Source organism: Uloborus diversus, chromosome 1, assembly GCF_026930045.1.
Source record: "Uloborus diversus isolate 005 chromosome 1, Udiv.v.3.1, whole genome shotgun sequence".
In the NCBI taxonomy this organism is placed as follows: Eukaryota; Metazoa; Arthropoda; class Arachnida; order Araneae; family Uloboridae; genus Uloborus; species Uloborus diversus.
The window spans coordinates 241,739,440-241,760,137 of record NC_072731.1 but is presented as its reverse complement, the minus strand read 5'-3'; the positions used below and the strand labels follow the sequence as shown (position 1 = coordinate 241,760,137).

The following is a 20,698-nucleotide window of genomic DNA, read 5'->3' as shown; positions in this document are numbered from 1 at the left end:
CTTCACCACATATCCGATGCATAAGTATCGTATATGGTATTCTGAACTATTTCTACAATTACGATTGAACTCAGCATTGCAACACCTTATTTCTAGGCATTAAACCTTTCCTTCTTTATGCTTTTTAGAGTCCAGCAATACTCATAATGAAGTTGACGGTACCAGTACTAGATACCAGCGAGGAAGATTTCAACTGGAATCGCTTTCTGATATGCACCCAGTGCATAACCGGACCCATTTTCATAAGTTTGGTTAGTGAATGTGAGTACGTCATAACTCTTAAGTAGTTGCTTTCAAAACTCACTTGAAATATTCAAAATTGACCAAAATGTTTGCAAATATTTTCATTTGTACGCTTTGAAGGTATTTATTTACGAGGGATGTTTTTGAAGTAAGTAAAGTTTCCCGTTTTAAAATAAAAAAAGAACAAGTACGGGATCGAGCAAAGAAATTTATTGCACAAAAATCTACCACCCTTATGCTATTGTTTGACATTCCTCAAGTGAGTTCCAAGCATTTGTCATAGCGTGGTACAAGCTTTTGTATACTTTATTCGTAGAAAGCAGCCGCTTGTGTAGTCAACCATGGGGTAACATGTTCTCTGAGCTCATCATTGATGTTGTACCATCGATCACCAAGGAAATACTTTTGATTCCAAAGAAATGAAAGTTGCTGAGAGCGAGTTCGGCGCAGTTCGGAGAATGTTCAAAAACGTCCCAGCCAAAGCCCTGTAAGAGTCCTCATGATTGACTAAATAAGCGGCAACTTTCTACGAATAGGTATACTAAAACTTGCACCACGCTATGACAAATGCTTGGAAAATCACGGGAAGAATGTCGAAAAATAGCGTAAGGGTAATAGATTTTTGGGCAATCAATTTCTTTGCTCTATCCGTACTTGTTATTTTTTACTTCAAAGCGGTACTTACTTTAAAAACATCCCTCGTATATAGTGTGGCTCTGAGAATGATGGATTTGACTTTGGACGATCTCATTTATGTTTGAGCTGAAAAAGGTAAAATATATGAAGATTGGCACAGTTAGTTATCGACAATAATACGAGTTATCGGGAGTGAAAACCGGCTTTCCCCACTTCCATTTTAACAAATGCAATCTTTTAAGCCCCCCCCCCCCCCCGGGTCACGAGAGGTCACTGTGATCTTCCAAAATTTTCTTTATTCGGTTAATTTTGTCTGGATTTGACGCATTTGCGGACAGTATTGGAAAATTGTAGTTTATTTATTGTTTTGTATAGTAATGTCTGATTATCAAACCAGAATTTGCCCATCTCCCAAAAATTTTAAATTTGTCCCGCCTCTGCATCGAAAGTCTACTTATCAGAGCCATACTCATAAGTTGATAAACTTAATTGTCATGCGAATTCCTTACTGTTGTATACAGGGTTTGTATAAAAAGTAACCGGACTGAGTTTGTGACACTCAGGTAAAACGTTTGTAAACCGGTTGTTGGTGCTAAGGGGAGCGAACCCGAATCACTTGCATGCAAACGCTTGGAGGGTTAGCATCGTGCGAGAGAGCAGTTCGTGTTTAGTGATCTTGTCGGAGTGAAAATAGAGCGCACCATCGAACAACGTGTTTTGTTTTTGCGTTTTGCAACATCAAATTTTGTGTCAAACTCCTGACGGACGAGCAAAAGGGGCGTCGTGTGCCGGATACGGCACCTGGAAGCTGTTCAACTCGCTACGACGAGGGCTCTAGAAGCTTTACGGGTTGTCGCCCTCACGGGGCGTTCAGGAACTGGAAAATCCGGTACCAAAGGGTTATCGACTTCCACGGGGACTATTTCGAAGATTTCTAGAGAAAAAGCGCAGAAATTTTGCCAATAAATATGTTTTCGAAGCTCAGTCGGGTTACTTTTTATACAAACGCTGTAAAATGAATAACTCGTTGAGGTTTTTTTTTATTTTTTTTTAAATAAAAATATCATGAGTTTTGTTTGTAGAAGCTATATGATTAGTGGCATTTCACCTCATTTCTTACTGCTAAAATACACTTAGTTCATGCTGTTCAGATAACAGTGCACTACACGAGAGGTTCTCAACCTTTTCACTGCTGGACCACATGAAAATTGCTCGTGTACTACGGGTTAAAAATAACTGCTCTGCACTATACAGTAAGGAATCAATGACGAGTAAGGAACAGTAACAAGCAGAAATTCACAGAAATAAAACCGAAATGAGTAGCATTAGTATATACAAATTCATTGTAGTTTTTTGCATATGTGCAACTTAGAGACTCATTCAACTCCATTTTGTTCGATCCGATCGAATTCCTGTAGCATAGTGAGAAATTTCCTTATGGGTGAGGCAAAAGTAGTTTCAGGCTGTACGATAGGTCAATACAGTTAATCAATTGAAAAGCGATAGCTCTCAATTGATTAACTTTTGAAAGCCGTGGCTCTGGACAGGGGTTATCCTCTTCAGGTCATCGACAGGGCTTTTTGCAAACTTTCAACCCGGAATAAAACCTCCAACATAGGTAGTTTTTCTTCAACAAATTTTGTGATTTTACCGTTTTATCTACATATTTCTTTTCGTATTTCTAGAATTCTTAGTAAATTTGACTTTCGCGTAATTTACAGACCCATAAATAAACTTTCTTTTTCCAAACTGAAGGACCCAATCCAACCACTTGATCAGTGGGGCATATATCACATTCCTAGTCAATGTAATATCGGTTACGTGGGACAGACAAGGCGTTCACTTAAATTTCGTTTGAAAGAACAGGAAAACCACGTTGAAAAACAGGAACTGAACAAATCTTCAATTGCTGAACATTGTTGGGACACAGGGCACAATTTTCTCTTTTCGGAAGTCAAGATCATTTGCAGACCTACAACAGTAGGTGAATTAGATTTTCTAGAATTCTTTTACATTCATAAAAACTTAAATAATATTTGCAATGAGTCTTTTGCTGTTCCGCATTTTTCTCCAATCTTATTCAATCTTACATGTTAGAATACGTCATATTTTGCCTCAGCACTCGCTGATAGCTGATTTGTTAATGTTTTTCCGGTTACACAATTTATACTTTCCCACTGACCTTGATTCATCCATTTGTACATTTCGCACTGAGGAAGGAGGCTATTGCCTCCGAAACATGTCTGCGTTTTTATAAAGTTTTTATCTTTTCTGTGCTTTTAAACGTTGTTTCATTTTTATCCAACAGTTAAATCATATTCGATTCGATAGAATTCCGTTACAGTTGAATGAGCCCTTAATGTTATAAGGCAGGTGTTGCTTCGTATCCTGACGAGAATTTCTATTTGCAGATGCTTTTTTTATGATTGGTGGCGTCTTTCCAGTTTTCCTGCTATTATTCTGCATTAGTGTGTGCTGTGCAGCATTAGTGTATTGCACATCCGAGCGTCATATCCCTCCGACATACCACTGGCTATTTGCATATCTGGGTTTTGCAGTTGCAGTCACGTGGATCTATTGCCTGGCGAATGAAATAGTCGCTCTGTTGCAGGTACGTGTAACTATTTAATTCCAACTAATTTCCAACATGTTGCCAATATTTTAAAAGAAAAATTTTTGTTTCTGAAAAGAAATATTATGAAGACACGGAAATAAACTAAAACTGTTTAAATTGTTAGATTTTGCTTTTATAAAGGTAGAACTGATTTCGAATTATTAGGGCTTCCATTCTTTTACAGATGACCAAGCATCAATATTGCATTATACGGAACATGTTTTTGAAAGGAAAACTCTCAGTCGGTTACAATCAACACTTTGAAGAGCAAATGTGCTAAAGAAACAGAATCGTATCTGTTTTGAAGAAATTTTTAAATTTGTTTATGCTATTTCAAAATGAAGCAAGAAACACAATTATTAAAACGAAATATAAATTTAAAAAAAAAAAACCTAAATATACAGGGTGTCCGAAAAGTCCCTGACACACTTAAAAAAATCATAGAAAAGCAATAAATTGTCGAATGAATATGCAATTTGCCTCATAATACTTTGCAAGTTCAAGACGTTTTTTTTTTATATAACACCATAAAAAAAATTGTAATAATAAAAGACCGAGTGCTGCACTCTCCCGGTAAGGTAACGAAATATGTTTTGTACTTTATATTTCACACAAAAAAGGTTGACATTGTTGTGCATAGTTAAGCATTTAATAATTCTAAAGTTACTGTTTGTAAGCTATTTTTGAGGTTGTTGAAATTTTTCTTCATAAATTGCTATATATAGCAGTGTATGAAGAGCAAAAATAAAGAAATATGAAAAATATCTAAACAGCAGTAGTATTCATTATTAAATATTTATAACTAAATATTTATTATTACATTTTTTTTATGATGTCATAAAAAAAACTCTTGAACTTGTAACGTATTATGGGCCAAACTGCAAATTCATGAGACAATTTATTGCTTTTCTATGACTTTTTTAAATGTGTCAAGGACTTTTCGGAACCCTGTATATCATAGTTGAACATTTTCAAATAGTTTAAACAGGAAATAGCACTACTTCTATATAAATGAGTGCTTTATGCACGTAGTTATTTTAATTTAAATTATAACATTAAAGCAGTGACAACAATGAAACAATTGTAGTAGTCATGAGCGCTACGATGGGAGTCACTGTGCTTTTCCTGAAAAATTCCTTACTCAGTAAATTCTGCCGGGCGATTCGGCAAATGTAGAGACTGCATTTAAAAAGTTGCAATTTTCAATCCTTTTCATTGCAAAATTGCATTATTTTTTTAAAAAATGATGCTTAAATTAACTATTCACAATATATATGGGTATCTATTCATATTTGCTTACCTTTCATTATTCGGTAGTGATGTGGATCGGGTAAATACCCAGCGGGTAGGTAAATATTTTTTGGGTATTTACCCGGGTATTTACCCAAGGCCTGGGTAAATACCCAAAAACGGGGTATTTTACAAAAAAATGCAAAAAGTGAATGGGAAATTTTTTTCAAAATCTAAATATGAAATAATTGGTAAAACTGATACATACATATGTATTACACAGTTTATAATATTTTTAATTGAAAGACTTGATGAAATTATGAAAGAAACATATCGTGAACCAAAGAATCTTTCTTTTCAATGTCATAGTTGGAGAAGTATAAGCAATTTAATGATGAACTTGGAAGAGTAAACAGAGAAGTTATTAAGACTATAATGTTATTTATTTTATTGCTGTTTAAGTGATAACGTGGCAAATATAGAAAGTTTTCACATTAATAAGCAAAAAAAAAATCAAAATATTGATTTCTGTTGCCTTGCTCATTTGCATTTGCTCCCTGGTACTTCATGATGAAAATGTATTCAAACTATTTTTAATACAACCAATTAGTGATATAGGGTGGGAAGATAAATTTTTTTTACGATATTTATCCGAAGGCAGGGTAAATCCACCAGAAATTGTGCATTTTGCAAAAAAATTTAGGTGGTATCAAAAGGTGATGATTTTTTTTTTAACATAAACCAATAAAGGAATGATTAAAAATATAAAAAAGTTTGTGTTATAATTTTTTTAATAAAAGGCTTAATGAAATCTAAGGCTTAATGAAAAAATGATATGCAGAATACGCCTGAACACTTGAACTAGGTTTGGAGGAAATTTCTGTAAAAGATATAGGTAAATAAATAGTAATAATAAATTGAGCAACATTTCGTTACATTTTGATGTCATGCAGGGACATATTACTAGGTTATAAAAGATGAGGACCTTAAAAAAATTGATTTTTTTTTGTAACTAGTTAAGCTTTTTACTTTTTGTAGAATGGCTTTTTATATCTGAAATTTGGCTATCAACATTGATTAGGCATATCCAACACATTTAATGTGAATATCATATTTGATTGCTTAATTGTTTAACACAATAATTCTTTAAACATGTGATCAAAATACAATTTTGGGCAAAAATTTATTGTTTTGTATATCGTTGGTTATATACATAATGGAATACATACAGAAAAGTATTTTAGCTGAATATAAATTTTTGAAATAAATACCCGGGTAAATACCCATTTTGGGTATTTACCCGGGTATGTACCCTGGGTATTTACCCCTAAAAATAAATACCCGTGTATTTTACATCAGTATTATTCGGTAAAATTCGACGTTACATTCGGTAAACTGAATAATTTCCTCCTTTCCAAAAACTGAGGTTCGGACCGCACCTGGTAGAAATAATAATGTTTATATTTAGTGGAAAGAATTCAACATTATTTTTTACTGAGGGGTTCTTGAACTTAGGCACAGGGTGTGCCGTGATTAATTGTTAAAAAGATTCCTTACGTTCTTAAAGTAGCTGAGTTAAAAGGCGGATGTCTGCTGTTTTGAATTCTTAACAACTATGGCACTAAATCCGAGAAAATGGCAATTCTTCTTAGCTTTTATGCTTTTGTGGTAATAAATTAGGCTTTTAACTTGTGCGTTTCTCGTTTCTGTTCTTTGTAATTATGTCCACTTTCCACTTCAGACAAACATCTAAGGTCGGAGAAACGTATTGAAGCTCAGGACATTTAAAAATGAAATTAAATTTATCATTTAAGTCGATAAATGGCTTAACATTGCAGGACAATTGCCTCACGTGACAACTTAATCCTTCCTTCATTCAAAATAAATAAATAAATAAATAAATAAATTAAATTAAAAAAATATCGATTTTTAATGACGTTTTTCCACTTTTTTAATGCAAACTTTTAAAAATCTCTTTATGTTTCATACTCAAATATTTAATGTTTAACTTGAAACTACTTTTTTTTTTTACTAGTGGTACCCGCACGGCTTTGCCCGTAGTGGAAAATTAAAAGGTCATTTGGTTCGCCTGTATATTTACAAATACTTGATGATGAATTTCTCGCCAATATGCTATGTTCATTTGCTTGCCCCTGTTACGGATCTATGTTTGGTAATTTACTGGTTCACGTTGTGTTGGCAAAATTTTCTTGAAATTGTTATCGAAAAAGAATAAAATTGAATTTTCAAAAAATCGCTTTGAGGTGCACACCCCAATGCTATAAACTAATTCTGAGCCAAATTTCATGAAAATCGGCCGAACGGTCTAGGCGCTTTGCGCGTCACAGAGAACCTGGCAGATATCCAGACAGAGATGCAGAGATCTTTCAGCTTTATTATTAGTAAAGATTGTATAACAAGTCATAACTTTGAGAATATTTAACTTAAAATTTTTAGTATGCAGAAATACATTTATTCAGCTCTACTTATTTTTCAGGTGTTTGGAGTGATATTCAATCTAAGCGATTCTATTCTGGGTTTGACTATACTGGCATGGGGAAATTCTCTCTCAGGTAAGACTGTGTTGAAAATAATTTTACACCAGTTTACAGGGTACGTTAATTCTAAGCAACAAAATTGAAAGCAAAAAAGGACGATATCTTGAATTTATGTTACTTGATAAACCAATGATGTTTAGTAAGTTGATGATGCACGTAGCAGTGCGCCGACTCGGATGGACAAGGACCGACTCCAACTCCGACTCTTGGAATTCTAAAACCTTCAACTCCAAACTTCGCTTCTTTTACCCCCAAAACGTTCCAACTACGACCCGCTGCCCTGATTGTGTGGCCCGTGTTGTATGATTGTCTATGTATATAGCTTTTGCAATGAAAACAATCTGATAGAGAACCCTGCATGGCTCTCCTTTGAATTTTGTTAGAAAACAAATTTTCGAAGTTGATTTTTTTTAAATCAAACACATTAAAAGAATTACCAATAAGAAATTAGAATTGGTTCTTTCTAATTCCGCGTTCGACTGACCACCTGACTGGAACATCTACCTTTGCACCACAGAACCTTCGACCGCGAAAACAGATGGGCACAGTAAGCCTAGGATCCCATGGGTTGTTTTGCCACTCTCTTATCCCCCATTATATTAGATTTTAAAATTCATATTAATTCCAGAGATTTATTTTAGAATTATCTGTTTACATAAACTTATAATTATTCAATAACATTATCAACAAGTTACATTGAATTAATATTATTAAATCATGTGTATTTTATTTTCCTTAAAAAAGAAAACCCTTTACAATGCAACTGTTCAATTTTTTTGCAATATTTATTTGTGTTGTTCATTTTGTAAGAAACAAATTTTAGTATAGTACATTTGAATTTCTGGTCAATATTGTACTCATTTTATGTTACAAGTTGAATTTGTTTTTCAGACTTTCTTTCAAACTTAGCTGTGGCACGGAAAGAATATCCGAGGATGGCCATTTCTGCCTGCTTCGGAGGACCCCTTTTAGGTACTGATTGATGCTTAAAATGTGTTTTGCAAAGACGATACTGAGTTCTATTGCTCTCGGTGAAGTTTTCTAATTAATACCGTGTTACCCTGCATTGTCCGGCATGCCGGAAAATTCGAATTTTCGGCATACCGGATAATTCGAGGTTTATTTTGTAACAAAACAAAAGTAAATTTCCCCATTCAGTTCCAATCAGAAAGCAAACCACTGTAAGGTAAAAAATAAATAAATCCCGAAAGTAACCTTTTTTTAGGAAAAAAAGTGTATTGCTTATATTATGTGCTTGTTATTTATGATAGGTTATTATCAATGGATCTAATCATATAAAAATAAAGTAATCAATTCAGAAACAATCATCGTTACTGCGATTTGTTCATAATTTTTTAAAATATTTTTTTAGGTTCCTCTTAGAGAGGTAAGTTTTATTTATTGAATAGCTATGGTAAATTCTTTAGCACTGGTTTAAGAGAGGTAACTTACTGCTTAAATGTTTGCTTACTTAATTTTAATTTAATTTTCATAAAATTATTCGTTATTAAATAATATTTTTCTTGCTTAAATAACAAATGACATTGTTAGTAAGTATTTTTTACAAAAGTAAACTGTTTATATAACTATTAATAAGATATATATAGAACTTATATTCATTTTTAAGTTGAACATATATTTTTTTATAGTATTAATTTTTCCTCCTAACCTCGATGTTTTCGGCATGCCGGAAAGGACCAGGCAAGTGTTATTGAAAATCTGGTGACCCCCGAATTTTGAGGCATGCCGGATAATGCGGGGCAATACAGTAATAATAAAAGAAGATAAAAACAGTTTTAAGTGTTTCTCTAGTGAAATGCACTACCACGAAGTTTACTCATACAATCTACATATTATTTCCAGCTCTGCTCTTGGGCTTGGGTGTTCCTTGCATAATTGAAATTGTAAAAGGCCGGGTGCCTCCAAAATATCCGGTAAGTTTTTTTCTTTCTAATAATTTCCTACATTTTACTGATTCAATCAAATTAGACTAATCAAATGCTTTAACATTTCTTGAGCCATTTTGTGTCTCATTCTCCGTACAAATGCATCGGCGTGTTTCCAAATAAAATACTCATTTTGAAAGAACTTTGAATTTACATCAGAATTTAAAAAAATATTTTTTTTCTATTTGCTCCAGGGCCGAACCAGACTTATGTTTCAAGGAGGGTTTTACCAAACACCAGTGGCGTACATAGTATCCCCGCAACTCCCGCGGTGCGGAGGGGGGGGGGCGCACTTACAAATCTTACGGAGGGGAGGGGGGAGTGCATCGAAGTCTATATACACTACTACCAAACACATTTGCTGAAAAATCTTTATGATGAACAAAAAAAATCTTTTAGAATAGTTTTGAAAATTTTCGGAGGGGGTTTGGACCCTACAAACCTCCCCCTTATATGCGACTCTGATTGGTACTCCTAATTGTTCATACTTTTACTGGTAAATGACGTGAAAAATAGTGACATTACTGTAATATAATTTTTAAATTAGAAGTTTGTGCAGTGGGTATAATTCTTAAAACATGCAAATTATATAAATACTATTACAGTATGCGAAAAATGACGTACAAATCTATAAGCTTTGTTGTATTCTATCTGTTTACTACGAATCATTCCAACAGTCAGAGCAAAACGTTTTCTTCTAAAACCTTTTGGCATTCCACTACAGTTGTAGAAGTTGTACTTATATTTTCAGTGAGATTGGGGACAAAAGATTTCTCTTAAATATGTTAAAAATAACTAAACAAATTGTCGGGGTAAAAACTGATTTCTGTGTTTTAGCTACATCTTTAAAAAAGTTTATAAGAATGGTTCTTGTTTTAATGAACAAGCCTTGAAAGTTGACAAGAAAAATTTTACCAGTTATTCAACGTCAGCAATTATTTCATATCAATGTATTTCCCTCAGTAAGTTTTTTTTTCTCTTTCTCTGTTTATCAAGGAAAAACGCATAACATTTGTTACGCAGATATGTTTTTGCTTGCGTGGTTTGTGACTTTAGTATTTTCTGAAAAAATAAGAATTTTTGAATGTCACTTAAAACAAATTAGTTGTAACCTTTAAGGAACAATGATTTATATAATGTACTAGCTTTTACCCGTGGCTTCGCTCACATTGATGTAGTTTTTTTCAATTGATTCAAGTTAATGATCAACACAGGGAGAGGTCAAATAGTTACCAAAAAATGGTTTCTCCCCAGTTTCGCCGACATTTAAAATGGCCTTTCCCTTTAATATATCAAAAGATGTAATGAAAACTGAAAATCATGGGAGGGGGGGGGGGGGTAAATGAAATGTCGGCGAAACTGGGAAGACAACCAAAAAATCACACAACAGAAATCAGGAAAACATTCTGGAAAATAATCAGCCAAATCCATGTATTATTTGCCTATTTTGTGCAAAAAATCTTACTTTAAAATTTAACTTAAGAAAAGCCTTGAACAGTCGGAAGAAAAGCAAAAATAGTGAACGATACAACAATTGTTGCTATTGTAAGGGAGTTGAGATGATACCCTAAATACTATTTTGTGTTGAGGAAAGCCTTCTAACATGGAATTAAAAAGCTCATAACTCGTTTTTTATTCTACTTAGAAATTTGGAACAGGTGCCATCTTCAGCAGAAAAATCAGAGCTTTCGATGGATATATAATGTTAATATGTGCAACTATTTTTTCATCTTCATTTTAGAGAATTTATATGAAAATTGAGTTTTATCGCCGCTAGGGGGGTTTTCCCCCCATAACGGGATGAAAACTACCCTATGTGTTATTCTGATACATAAACTATATTATTGTAAAGTTTCATCAAAATCCATTCAGTAGTTATTGCGTGAAAGAGTAACAATCATCCATACATCCATACAGACAAACTTCCGCATATAAAATAGTAGTAAGATTATATCTTTTCTTTTTAGCTGACTTTCTCGGCACAATTTGCTTTTCTGTTTTTCACCATTGGGCTAGGACTGGTTGCCACCGCAGCGCTGATGAGTTTCTGGAAGTTCCAAACGAAAAGGATATACGGAGCCTTCTTGATTACGTTATATATAGCATTTGTGACTCTGTCTTTGCTTGAAGAACTCCGCGTGTTCACCATTTCACTCTGAGGGACCATTTGCTGAGCGGGAGAACGATCTCCGTACCCCTACCAAGACAAATGCAGGAAATTTGTCTTGGTAGGGGTAAAAAATAGCAGGTAGGATAAAACAGTAAATTCTTAAAGCCTCTGGTACTGTCCAACCACGGATTGCATGGAATTTTCAAACGTCCAGATAAGACGAATCTCTGTGAATAAGGGGGGAAATTAAAAATTTGATGCGCGTATTCTGCTCATTTGATTGGGACTTTGCTTCTGCAAAAGCCGATATCGGTAAAAAATCATAGATTCGTCCATTTCCGGCTGTAAAACGGATGTTTGTCTTTCCATACAATCCGTGGTCAGACAGTAACTTGAAGATGGAACTAACACCAAATCATTTATGTTACCGAATTTTTTACAATCAATGGCGTAAACGTGAATAGTCGTTATAGCAACGAATGCCGACTTTTTATCCTTACCTGTATTTTAACCAATGGACCTGCTTCAGCCATGGTCGCCCATATGCAAAATTTTAAGGGGGGGGGGTCAGATATTTTCCCCATGGTTTAGCAGGATATTTCCTCCATGGAAACTGATTTCAGTACAGATAAGAGTTATTAAAACTTGACATTTTTAATAACTTATTTATTACTAGTGGTACCCGCACGGCTTTGCCCGTAGTAGAAAATTAAAAGGTCTTTTGGTTCGCCTGTATATTTACAAAAGATGTATGGTGAATTTCTCGCCAATTGACTTGCCCATGTTACTGCTCCACGTTATGATAACTTGGTAATTTACTCGTCCATCTTATGATAATTTTGCTCGGGAAAATGTTCTTAAAATTAGAATAGAAAAAGAACAAAATCAAATTTTCGAAAAATCGCTTCGAGGTGCACACCCCCATGCTACAGACTAATTTTGTGCCAAAATTCTTGAAAATCGGCTGAACGGTCTAGGCGCTATGCGCGTCACAGAAATCCTGACAGACAGAGATCAAGACATCCAGACAGAGAAAGATCCAGACATTCTAACAGATTTTTGCAAAGAAAAAGAAGCTAAAAAGCAAGAAAGTTTTAATTTCTAAGGGTTTCTATGGGGCTTGAGCTCCCACTTGTCCTCCCCCCCCCCATATGGGCATCTATGGCTTTAGCCACAATCGGAAAGTCAACTTGTCAGAGGCTAACTCTGGACTTTTAAAACTTTTTGATTTCTTTCTATACGAAACCTTGATTACGGCAGATTTCATCAGATTGACTTAAAACTTTTTTTCCCGTATACCACTTGTCAAATTTTTCTCTTTTTGTTAGGGGTTTCTTCAAAACAACCCAAGATGTTTGATATTTATATTTGAGCATTCCAACACGAAAACTGTTGATAAAGTTTGACTCAATTGTTCGTTCTAGAACAGTTCGGTGATATCAAAATGTGTGAAAATGTTGCGCGACGATTGCAAAATTAACTTTATTACAAATGCTTAAAAATTTCTTCGTGTAAATTATTTTTTCGATCATGTAAGATTTCACTTTTTACATCAACATTTCGTGTAGTTTGTATGTGTTGGGGGAGAGGGGGGAGTCAAATATTTCTGCAAAGACAAGATACTTGCCCAAAACAAATAGGTACAAACTTATGCAGTAAGTTACCGCCTATAGTCAGGGCTAAGGCAGAAATACATGAAAGACACCATGCCAGCTCAGTCAATTCCAGCCGATGACTGCAGTTTCGTGCTTATTAGCACTCAGCAGCTTGGCATAGGAGTGACTGAGCTGGAAGTGGAAAACCTCTTAAGGAAGCCAAGAGTGCCAAACATTTTGAGTGTTAATAAGCACGAAACTGCAGTCCTCGGCTGGAATTGACTGAGCTGACGGTGTGTTTCAGTTACTTACTTATTCAATTGCATGAGATATAATTAGTTTGTAACTAACTTACTAATAAAAATGATAAATTTTCTAGCATAATTTTTAAGTGTCAGAATGTTTCTATGCAATTTTTGAGATATATCTGATTTTAGAGTATCCGACATAAATTGATTTCTAAATTTTTTTTTATAGCTGAACGAATGAGAGAAAGTTGAATGCAGCAGTTGTGCAAATCCAAAGCAGTGGCTGAATAATCAAAAGTAAGTAGACAGCACTTGCTAAGAAAAACCATTTATGAGGGCATCATGAACCATATCCCTAAAAAAAATGGATTTAGTTTACTGGAATCATAATGCTTATAAGTAAATTCTTCCAGTTAAGGGGCTAAGTACATCAAAAGTGATCAAATGATCAAAAGAAATTTTATTGCTTATTTCAAAACTAAAAATTACATATTTTAAGCACAGGGAAAAAGTTTCATCGCTTTAGTTCAAATATTTAAAAAGTTATGAGTGGTTTTAGGTCACGCTCGCTATGTGTTCCTATGCAAAAGAAAAATTTTTAATTGCTCTTTCTCGATGACCTTTTTTTTTTCGGTTTCATCTCATTATTTTTTTCTATTAAAGATACAGCTTTAAAGTAACACTTCTTGCAGTCAGGATAATATATTTAACAAAACTGTGCATTGGATAAGCATAAAAAAAAATGCTTAGAGCATATTATGCCTATAAAAACAATTATTTGAAAAAAAAATTATGATTTTTTTACATGATTAATCACAGAAAGTTTTCTAATAAATATATAAGCAAATGAATGCACAGATTTTTAGAGATGATTATTGGGATCATTTAGCAAAAAAATTTTTAAAAAGAAGTTCAAAAACAAAAAAAATCCTTAAAGATTTTAAAAAATTGAAAATTTTCTAAATGTTTTGAATTTTTTTAAAAAGTGGCCATTTTTTTAATTTAAAAATAAATTATTGATTGGGAAAAAATTGTGCATGTTATGGTTTCAAAGAAAAACAAAATTTACTTAAATTTAAAAAAAATGTCTTGAAGGTACTGTGACCCCTTAGCACTAGAAAAACGGAGGGGCCTGTGTGGCCCTTCGCGTAGTTTGTTGTTTAATAACTCGGATAATATCTAACGGAACTTAATGGAATTTTCTGACTTTTCATTATATGACACTATTTGAATGCTTGTTTAATCATTTAATCATTCGCCTCATAGTACTGTTAATATTGATTCTTATACCTAGAAAGACGGGAGGGGCCACAGTGGCCCCTAAGCATTTTGACAATTAAAAATTTTATTTATTTTTCTTTCTCCTAATTGTTGTAGCATAAAAAAATGCCATTCACTCTAGTTTAACCTGTAACTTTCTCTTTCTGCAGCCGGTTGGATATCCAAATGCTATAAACAGTACCGACTGCTTACCATCCTAACGGTGGCCATTGCTCTTAGAAAGGAAAACAAATTCAAACTTTTGCCCAGTATAGAGAGAAAAACTAAAAATAATTAAGTACTAAGTTTTTATTTAGTTATGAAAGAAAGTGTATCAGGCATGTGGACTCCCTCAGGAAGAATTTTTAAAAGAATTCACTCCAAAAATGGGTAGGGGCCACACTGGCCCCTTCAGTCTTTCTAGGTATACAGAAAATGTCAGTCGTTCTAGTGTTAAAAACTATCCATGAAGTAAAATGGTCTCTTCAATGGAGTGGTTCTCATACCAATCACGGCCAGTGGTGGATTTACCATGTCGCGAATGTGTGATCCCCCTACCATAGGGCAGGGCCGGGCACTGGGGAGGAGGGACACCAGTTGGCCCGGGCCCGAACCTGAATATGAAATCCTTTAAAATGAGGGGGAAAATCATAGACTAATAATAAGAGTAGACCGAGCTTTCTCATTATTGCTGATGAAGAAAATTGGTTTATATATGTATCATGTGACTGGTGGAAGGGCTTGGCGAAGACTTTAGCAGCATGGTTGCTAGATGGAAACATTATCCATAGTTTGGCACTCGACATGTATTTTAAGACGTAATGTGTTTTCATTATAATTTTTTTCCAGGTGCTTAAATTGAACTGTTTTTCTTTTAGTTATGCATTATTTTGACATTAGTAATTAGTTTTTCATCACAGTTTTCAGTAACTTTTATTTCATTTGGAACTACTACGTCAGCGTTGGCGTGAACATAATGGCGTAAACGTTTTGCTTTAACGCAAAAATGTACTAATCGGTATCTTAAATTGAAATTGTAGGTAAAAATCTTACCGTTTGCCGATTCTTTTTGGGCGTTTGCATCTTTAATTGTTTAGAGAGTTATTGAAATTGAATAAAAAAAATGCACAGTACTATCTAAACGAAAAACTCACTATATTGACATTTTTACAACTTAGAATAACAAATTTACACATCTGACTCCATAAAAGATCATTCTTCCGTGTTCCATCAATTCAATTTATTTTATTTATTGTTGATCGTCTGCTACGATCAACGCCCGCTGTTGCTAGGATATCCACCAGTCACATGGTTTGGTTTATGAGCAGCAAAAGGGTTGCCATAGCTCGGTCTATTCTTATTATTAGTCAATGAGAAAAATATATGTAGGGACGCAGGGGTAAACAATATCGACGGGGGGCTCCGTAAAAGTCATTTGTGACGGGCTCCAAAATTTCTGTGCACGCCTCTGCCATAGGGGACCCCATAGGAATTTAAAAATGTACACGATAAACAGTGGCGTACCTAGTGTAGACGATTCCGGGAAGGAGTAACTTGTGTTGTCCCCCCCCCCCCCAACAGAAAAAAAAAGTTATTCTATGTAAACATGCAATTCATACATTATTCAGGAACAACTACATACTTTTAGAACGAAATTTCAAGTTAGCTAATGCACAAAAGAAAAAAAAAAGAGAACACTTTTTATTAGACACCTATGTGCAAGGTCGTCGCAAGGTCAAAAAAGTAAGGGGGTGTAGGAAATTCATCGCTCCTCAACTATCTCAAACAGAGCAAAAGATAATGGGTTTCAGTTTTTTGGTTTATAAGAGAAAGTCACTGATAGGATTCTAGTGCTGGAGTATTATAATCATCGATGAAGGGAGAGTAAATAAAGATAGATTGATAGAGTAAATAAAACTTAAAATATTGGAGTAAATCTGGATTGAAGTATTTATATTTTTATAAAACTTGCAATTCTACTTTGGGTGTCACCCCCCACCCCCTAGCATTGTAGTCAAAAAGAGAGAGGGCATATAATCATATTTTTAATCAATAATTATAATTACATTTTTTCAAACTTTCGTAATGTGCTACTGTTATCGTTGATGAGTGAAATTATATGTTTTTAAGAAATGATAAGTTACAAAATAAGTAAGTAAAATACTTATTTTAAGACCGTCCCTAAATTTCATTATCCAGTTAACTAATTAGAAATAACTTAAAACTATTTCCCGGATCAATCCGTATCTAGAGAAAAATTTCGGGCACATGAAAACTTTTAGCTGAAAATTACGTGAATTTTTTTGATTCATTATGTGCAATATACTTGGTTTCATCTTTTTTGAATATTGACATTGATATAAATATTCATTAAGGAACTTTTTAAAAAATCTAAAGCGAGACTTACTTTACATGGGTGATTACAGAAATTCAGCTCCTGCACTTGTTTCAATTTTATATGAATTTTCACTAATTTGACATAATTCAAACTATTTACGCATTGAAATAAGTTCTGAAGATATCAGGAATACCGATAACTGTTGCAACGTTATATATATATATATATATATATATATATATATATATATATATATATATATATATATATATATATATATATATATATATATATATATATATATATATATCAAAAATGTTTTTGTTTTAATATTTTAAAAAGCATATTTTTCATTCTTATTCCAGAGTCTAGAGTTGAATTGATGAAAAGAAAAACAGAGGAACAGGAAGAAATTTTTCTGATGAACTCTTCATAGTGAAGACTGTTATTTCATATGTGCGCAAAATACAATATTGGAAACATGCTTAATCATTGTAAAAAATAAAGAAAAAAAACCCGCATTAAACTTGTAGAAAAAACATGTGTACGTTTTAAGTTCAAGTGTATATTGTATGATTATGATATCGTATCAAAAAAAAAAAAAAATAATAATAATAAATAAATGAATCGCAAGTACGTTAAAACACTCAGATGTTGTCAAAAATGAGCATTTATTGTGAACTAGTGTGTGGTACCCGCACGGCTTTGCCTGTTGTAGAAAATTAAAAGGTCATTTGGTTCACCTGTATATTTACAAATAATGGATGATGAATTTCTCACCAATTTGCTTGCCCATGTTACGGTTCCACGTTATGATAATTTCATAATTTACTCGTCCACGTTGTGATAATTTGCTCGGTAAAATGTTCTTAAAATTGGAATAGAAAAAGAACAAAATCGAATTTTTGAAAAATCGCTTCGAGATATACACCTCCATGCTACAAAATAATTTTGTGTCAAATTTCATGAAAACCGACCGAACGGTTTAGGCGCTGTGCGCGTCACAGAGATCCTGACACACAGAGATCCAGACATCCTGACAGAGAGAGATCCAGACATCCTGACAGAGAGAGATCCAGACATCCTGACAGAGAGAGATCCAGACATCCCGACAGAGAGAGATCCAGACATCCTGACAGAGAGAGATCCAGACAGACTTTCAGCTTAATTATTAGTAAAGATGATTAATTGCGGTGTCCGTTCGGTAGGACACTTTCATCAACAAGTGGGTTTCAGAGTTTTAAATATTAATTAGCTGGTTACCGTTTTTGCCATCCTCGAAGTTTCAACGGCATGCATTGGAATAACTTTCTCTGCTCTTTTTAGGTTTGAAACGTGTTTAAAAGATACAACATTCCAGTGACAGCTCAATGGTTTTGCATTATTAACCATTCCAGGGGTGCCCAACCCCCCCCCCAATTCAATGGCGCTAATTCCCCCCCCCCCAAAAAAAAAAAATTCTCAAACCTCTTTCCCTTTTATATTTTTTAGTTTATTTTTTTGAAATTTTATTTATTTTTTAAATATTTTTTACTAGTGGTACCCGCACGGCTTTGCCCGTATTCGTAAATTAAAAGGTCATTCGGTTCGCCTGTATATTTACAAATAATGGATGACGAATTTCTCGCCAATTGGCTATGTTCATTCGCTCTCCCATTCCACATCATGATACTTTCGTAATTTACTCGTCCATCTTATGATAATTTTTCTTCGGAAAATGTTCTTAAAATTTAAATAGAAAAAGAATAAAACCAAATTTTCGAAAAATCGCTTCGAGGTGCATACTCCCATGCTACAAACTAACTTTGTGCCAAATTTCATGAAAATCGGCCGAACGATCTAGGCGCTATGCGCGTCACAGACATCCAGACAGACTTTGCACTTTATTATTAGCAAAGATGAAAATTTGTTAATTTATTTTTTTTTAATTTGTTTATTTACTTTTATTTATATTATTTTAAAAGAAAAGTTGCGTGCTACTCCAAAAATATATGCACAGTACACACGCAAACTAATTAAATGAATGAATTAAAATATAAACAGAATAAAATAAAAAAATAAATTAAATAATTTAAATAAAAAATAAATCAATATATAAATTTAAATATATCAATAAATAAATTTAAATAAATCAATAAATAACTTTTAAAATCCCCCTCCCAAAAAAAAGTTTTGATGGTGCAACTTGCGCCATTGTCCCCCCCCCCCCCTGTGTGCACCCCTGAACCATTCACAACGATAATGGATGTAACTAGCGGAAAATTTTACAATTAAACCATGAAAACTATTTTGTTTTCTGAAAGAATTTCATGTCACAAATTTTTTGATACCTTGAACCATATCCATAACCTCCAAACCAGAACAACGGTCATCCGATCCTTTGATCATCCAGATTGCTATTTAATCCGAATCAAATTTAGAACGTTTTTATATTTTGATAATTTTAAGTTACGATAGCAAGAACTATAAGTAATTCAAACATTCACTTTTTCTTTAACTAAATGTACACTATGCATGATTAAATGTAAATTTATGCAGGAGAAAACTTGTGAAAATTAACTCGAAGTAGGTCAAAGTGAACGTTTTTTTCACCCATAAGTTTGTTCGAAAACTGTGAGGAGAACAAAGGGAGAGAAAAACACTTTCTTGGTTGATGAATTTTGAAAATTAGGTTGAATTTAGAAGGAAATTCTCCCTTCACTTTGTACTTAGTAAAAACAGGTATGTCAGGTATGTCTTTCTCTTGCTCTCTACTCAGTTTCCATAAAGTTTATTTGAACAAATCTGTCTTTTACCTCTGAAATCCTATATGCTTGAAATATAGCCGTAAGCACTACTGATGTGATTGTTGTAAGCTATTTCCCATTGCACCAAAAATCGTCTAGTTCAAGATGCCTAGTTCAATTTCCCTATCTTAAAACCCTACTTTTAAGTTTTTTTTTTTTTTTTTTTTTGTCAATACACTAGAACGCCGACTATCGGAATGCGATGGGACCGAACCCTATTCGGATAGTAAAAAATTTGAATAATTTCATTTTCTCGAAAAAATGGTCCGTTTTAGTTAAGTACAGTATGTATGTTTAAATTGGGAGAAAAAAAAACGATTTTAATGAATAAAATCCTCTTAGTTAATTTAATGAAAAGGAATACTTTTACACTTTAAGCGTAAGAGAAGCACAATAGAGCGCGTAGACAAAATCATTTTGCGAATGGCAGACTTTTAACGTCGTATTTTTTTTTCTTCTAAAATGCCAAAAGAGATTTTTATAATCAGCGATTTGGATAGTCGGAGTTGGGATAATTGGAGCTGTAATGTACTTATTTAGCAATGACTTTATAATTTTTAACGATGCATAAAGCCTCCTATCCTCTTTTTTTTTTTTTTTTTTTTTTTTTTTTGAGAAAAAAAAAACTTTTTAAAAATACTCTTACGGAATTTTAGTTGAAAAAAGTGTTTCGTGAAACATAATCTGCTCTATAAGCAATTATTGAAAAAAAAAAATCGGTCAAAGAAAAAGACTTGGAGAGGAATAAATGGCTTCAAGTCCAAAAGAGAGACAGGTTTTAAAGCGTGCAAAATACTACAATATCATATTGAGTGCAGTCACTAGTAATACAAAGGACATGTCAAAAAATGTTGAGTATTTTTTCGATTAAAAGTTACGTTAAAAAATATATATAGCGTGCTAAGTTGACGAGGCCTAAAGAGACAAATAAATGCACACATCAAATGAAAATGATATTTTTGTGCGTGTCAATAATCCTCAAAATCAAGGTAAAACAGCTGAAAACGCAGATGGTCAAATAAGCGGGGGGGGGGGAAACAAAGAGCAGAAATTTCCAGGTAGGTTATAGGCGATATTGCTTGCTGTTAAAAATGAAAGGGTGATAGATGTCCATAAAAATAAAAACTAATTTTG

The 20,698-nt window shown here is 33.6% G+C and overlaps 1 protein-coding gene across 1 annotated transcript in view; it reads left to right on the top strand.

The window, feature by feature from the left end:
• LOC129226177 (mitochondrial sodium/calcium exchanger protein-like) overlaps positions 1-17,349 on the top strand; it is a 72,171-nt gene extending 54,822 nt beyond the window's left edge. Inside the window, exons 13-20 of the mRNA XM_054860780.1 lie at positions 129-261; positions 3,291-3,490; positions 7,221-7,296; positions 8,173-8,253; positions 9,145-9,215; positions 11,195-11,475; positions 13,410-13,477; positions 17,144-17,349. Coding sequence (XP_054716755.1) covers positions 129-261; positions 3,291-3,490; positions 7,221-7,296; positions 8,173-8,253; positions 9,145-9,215; positions 11,195-11,386 — 753 coding nt within the window. The 3' untranslated portion in view covers positions 11,387-11,475; positions 13,410-13,477; positions 17,144-17,349. The remainder of the gene's footprint in view (positions 1-128; positions 262-3,290; positions 3,491-7,220; positions 7,297-8,172; positions 8,254-9,144; positions 9,216-11,194; positions 11,476-13,409; positions 13,478-17,143) is intronic.
• The last annotated feature ends 3,349 nt before the right edge of the window (positions 17,350-20,698 follow it).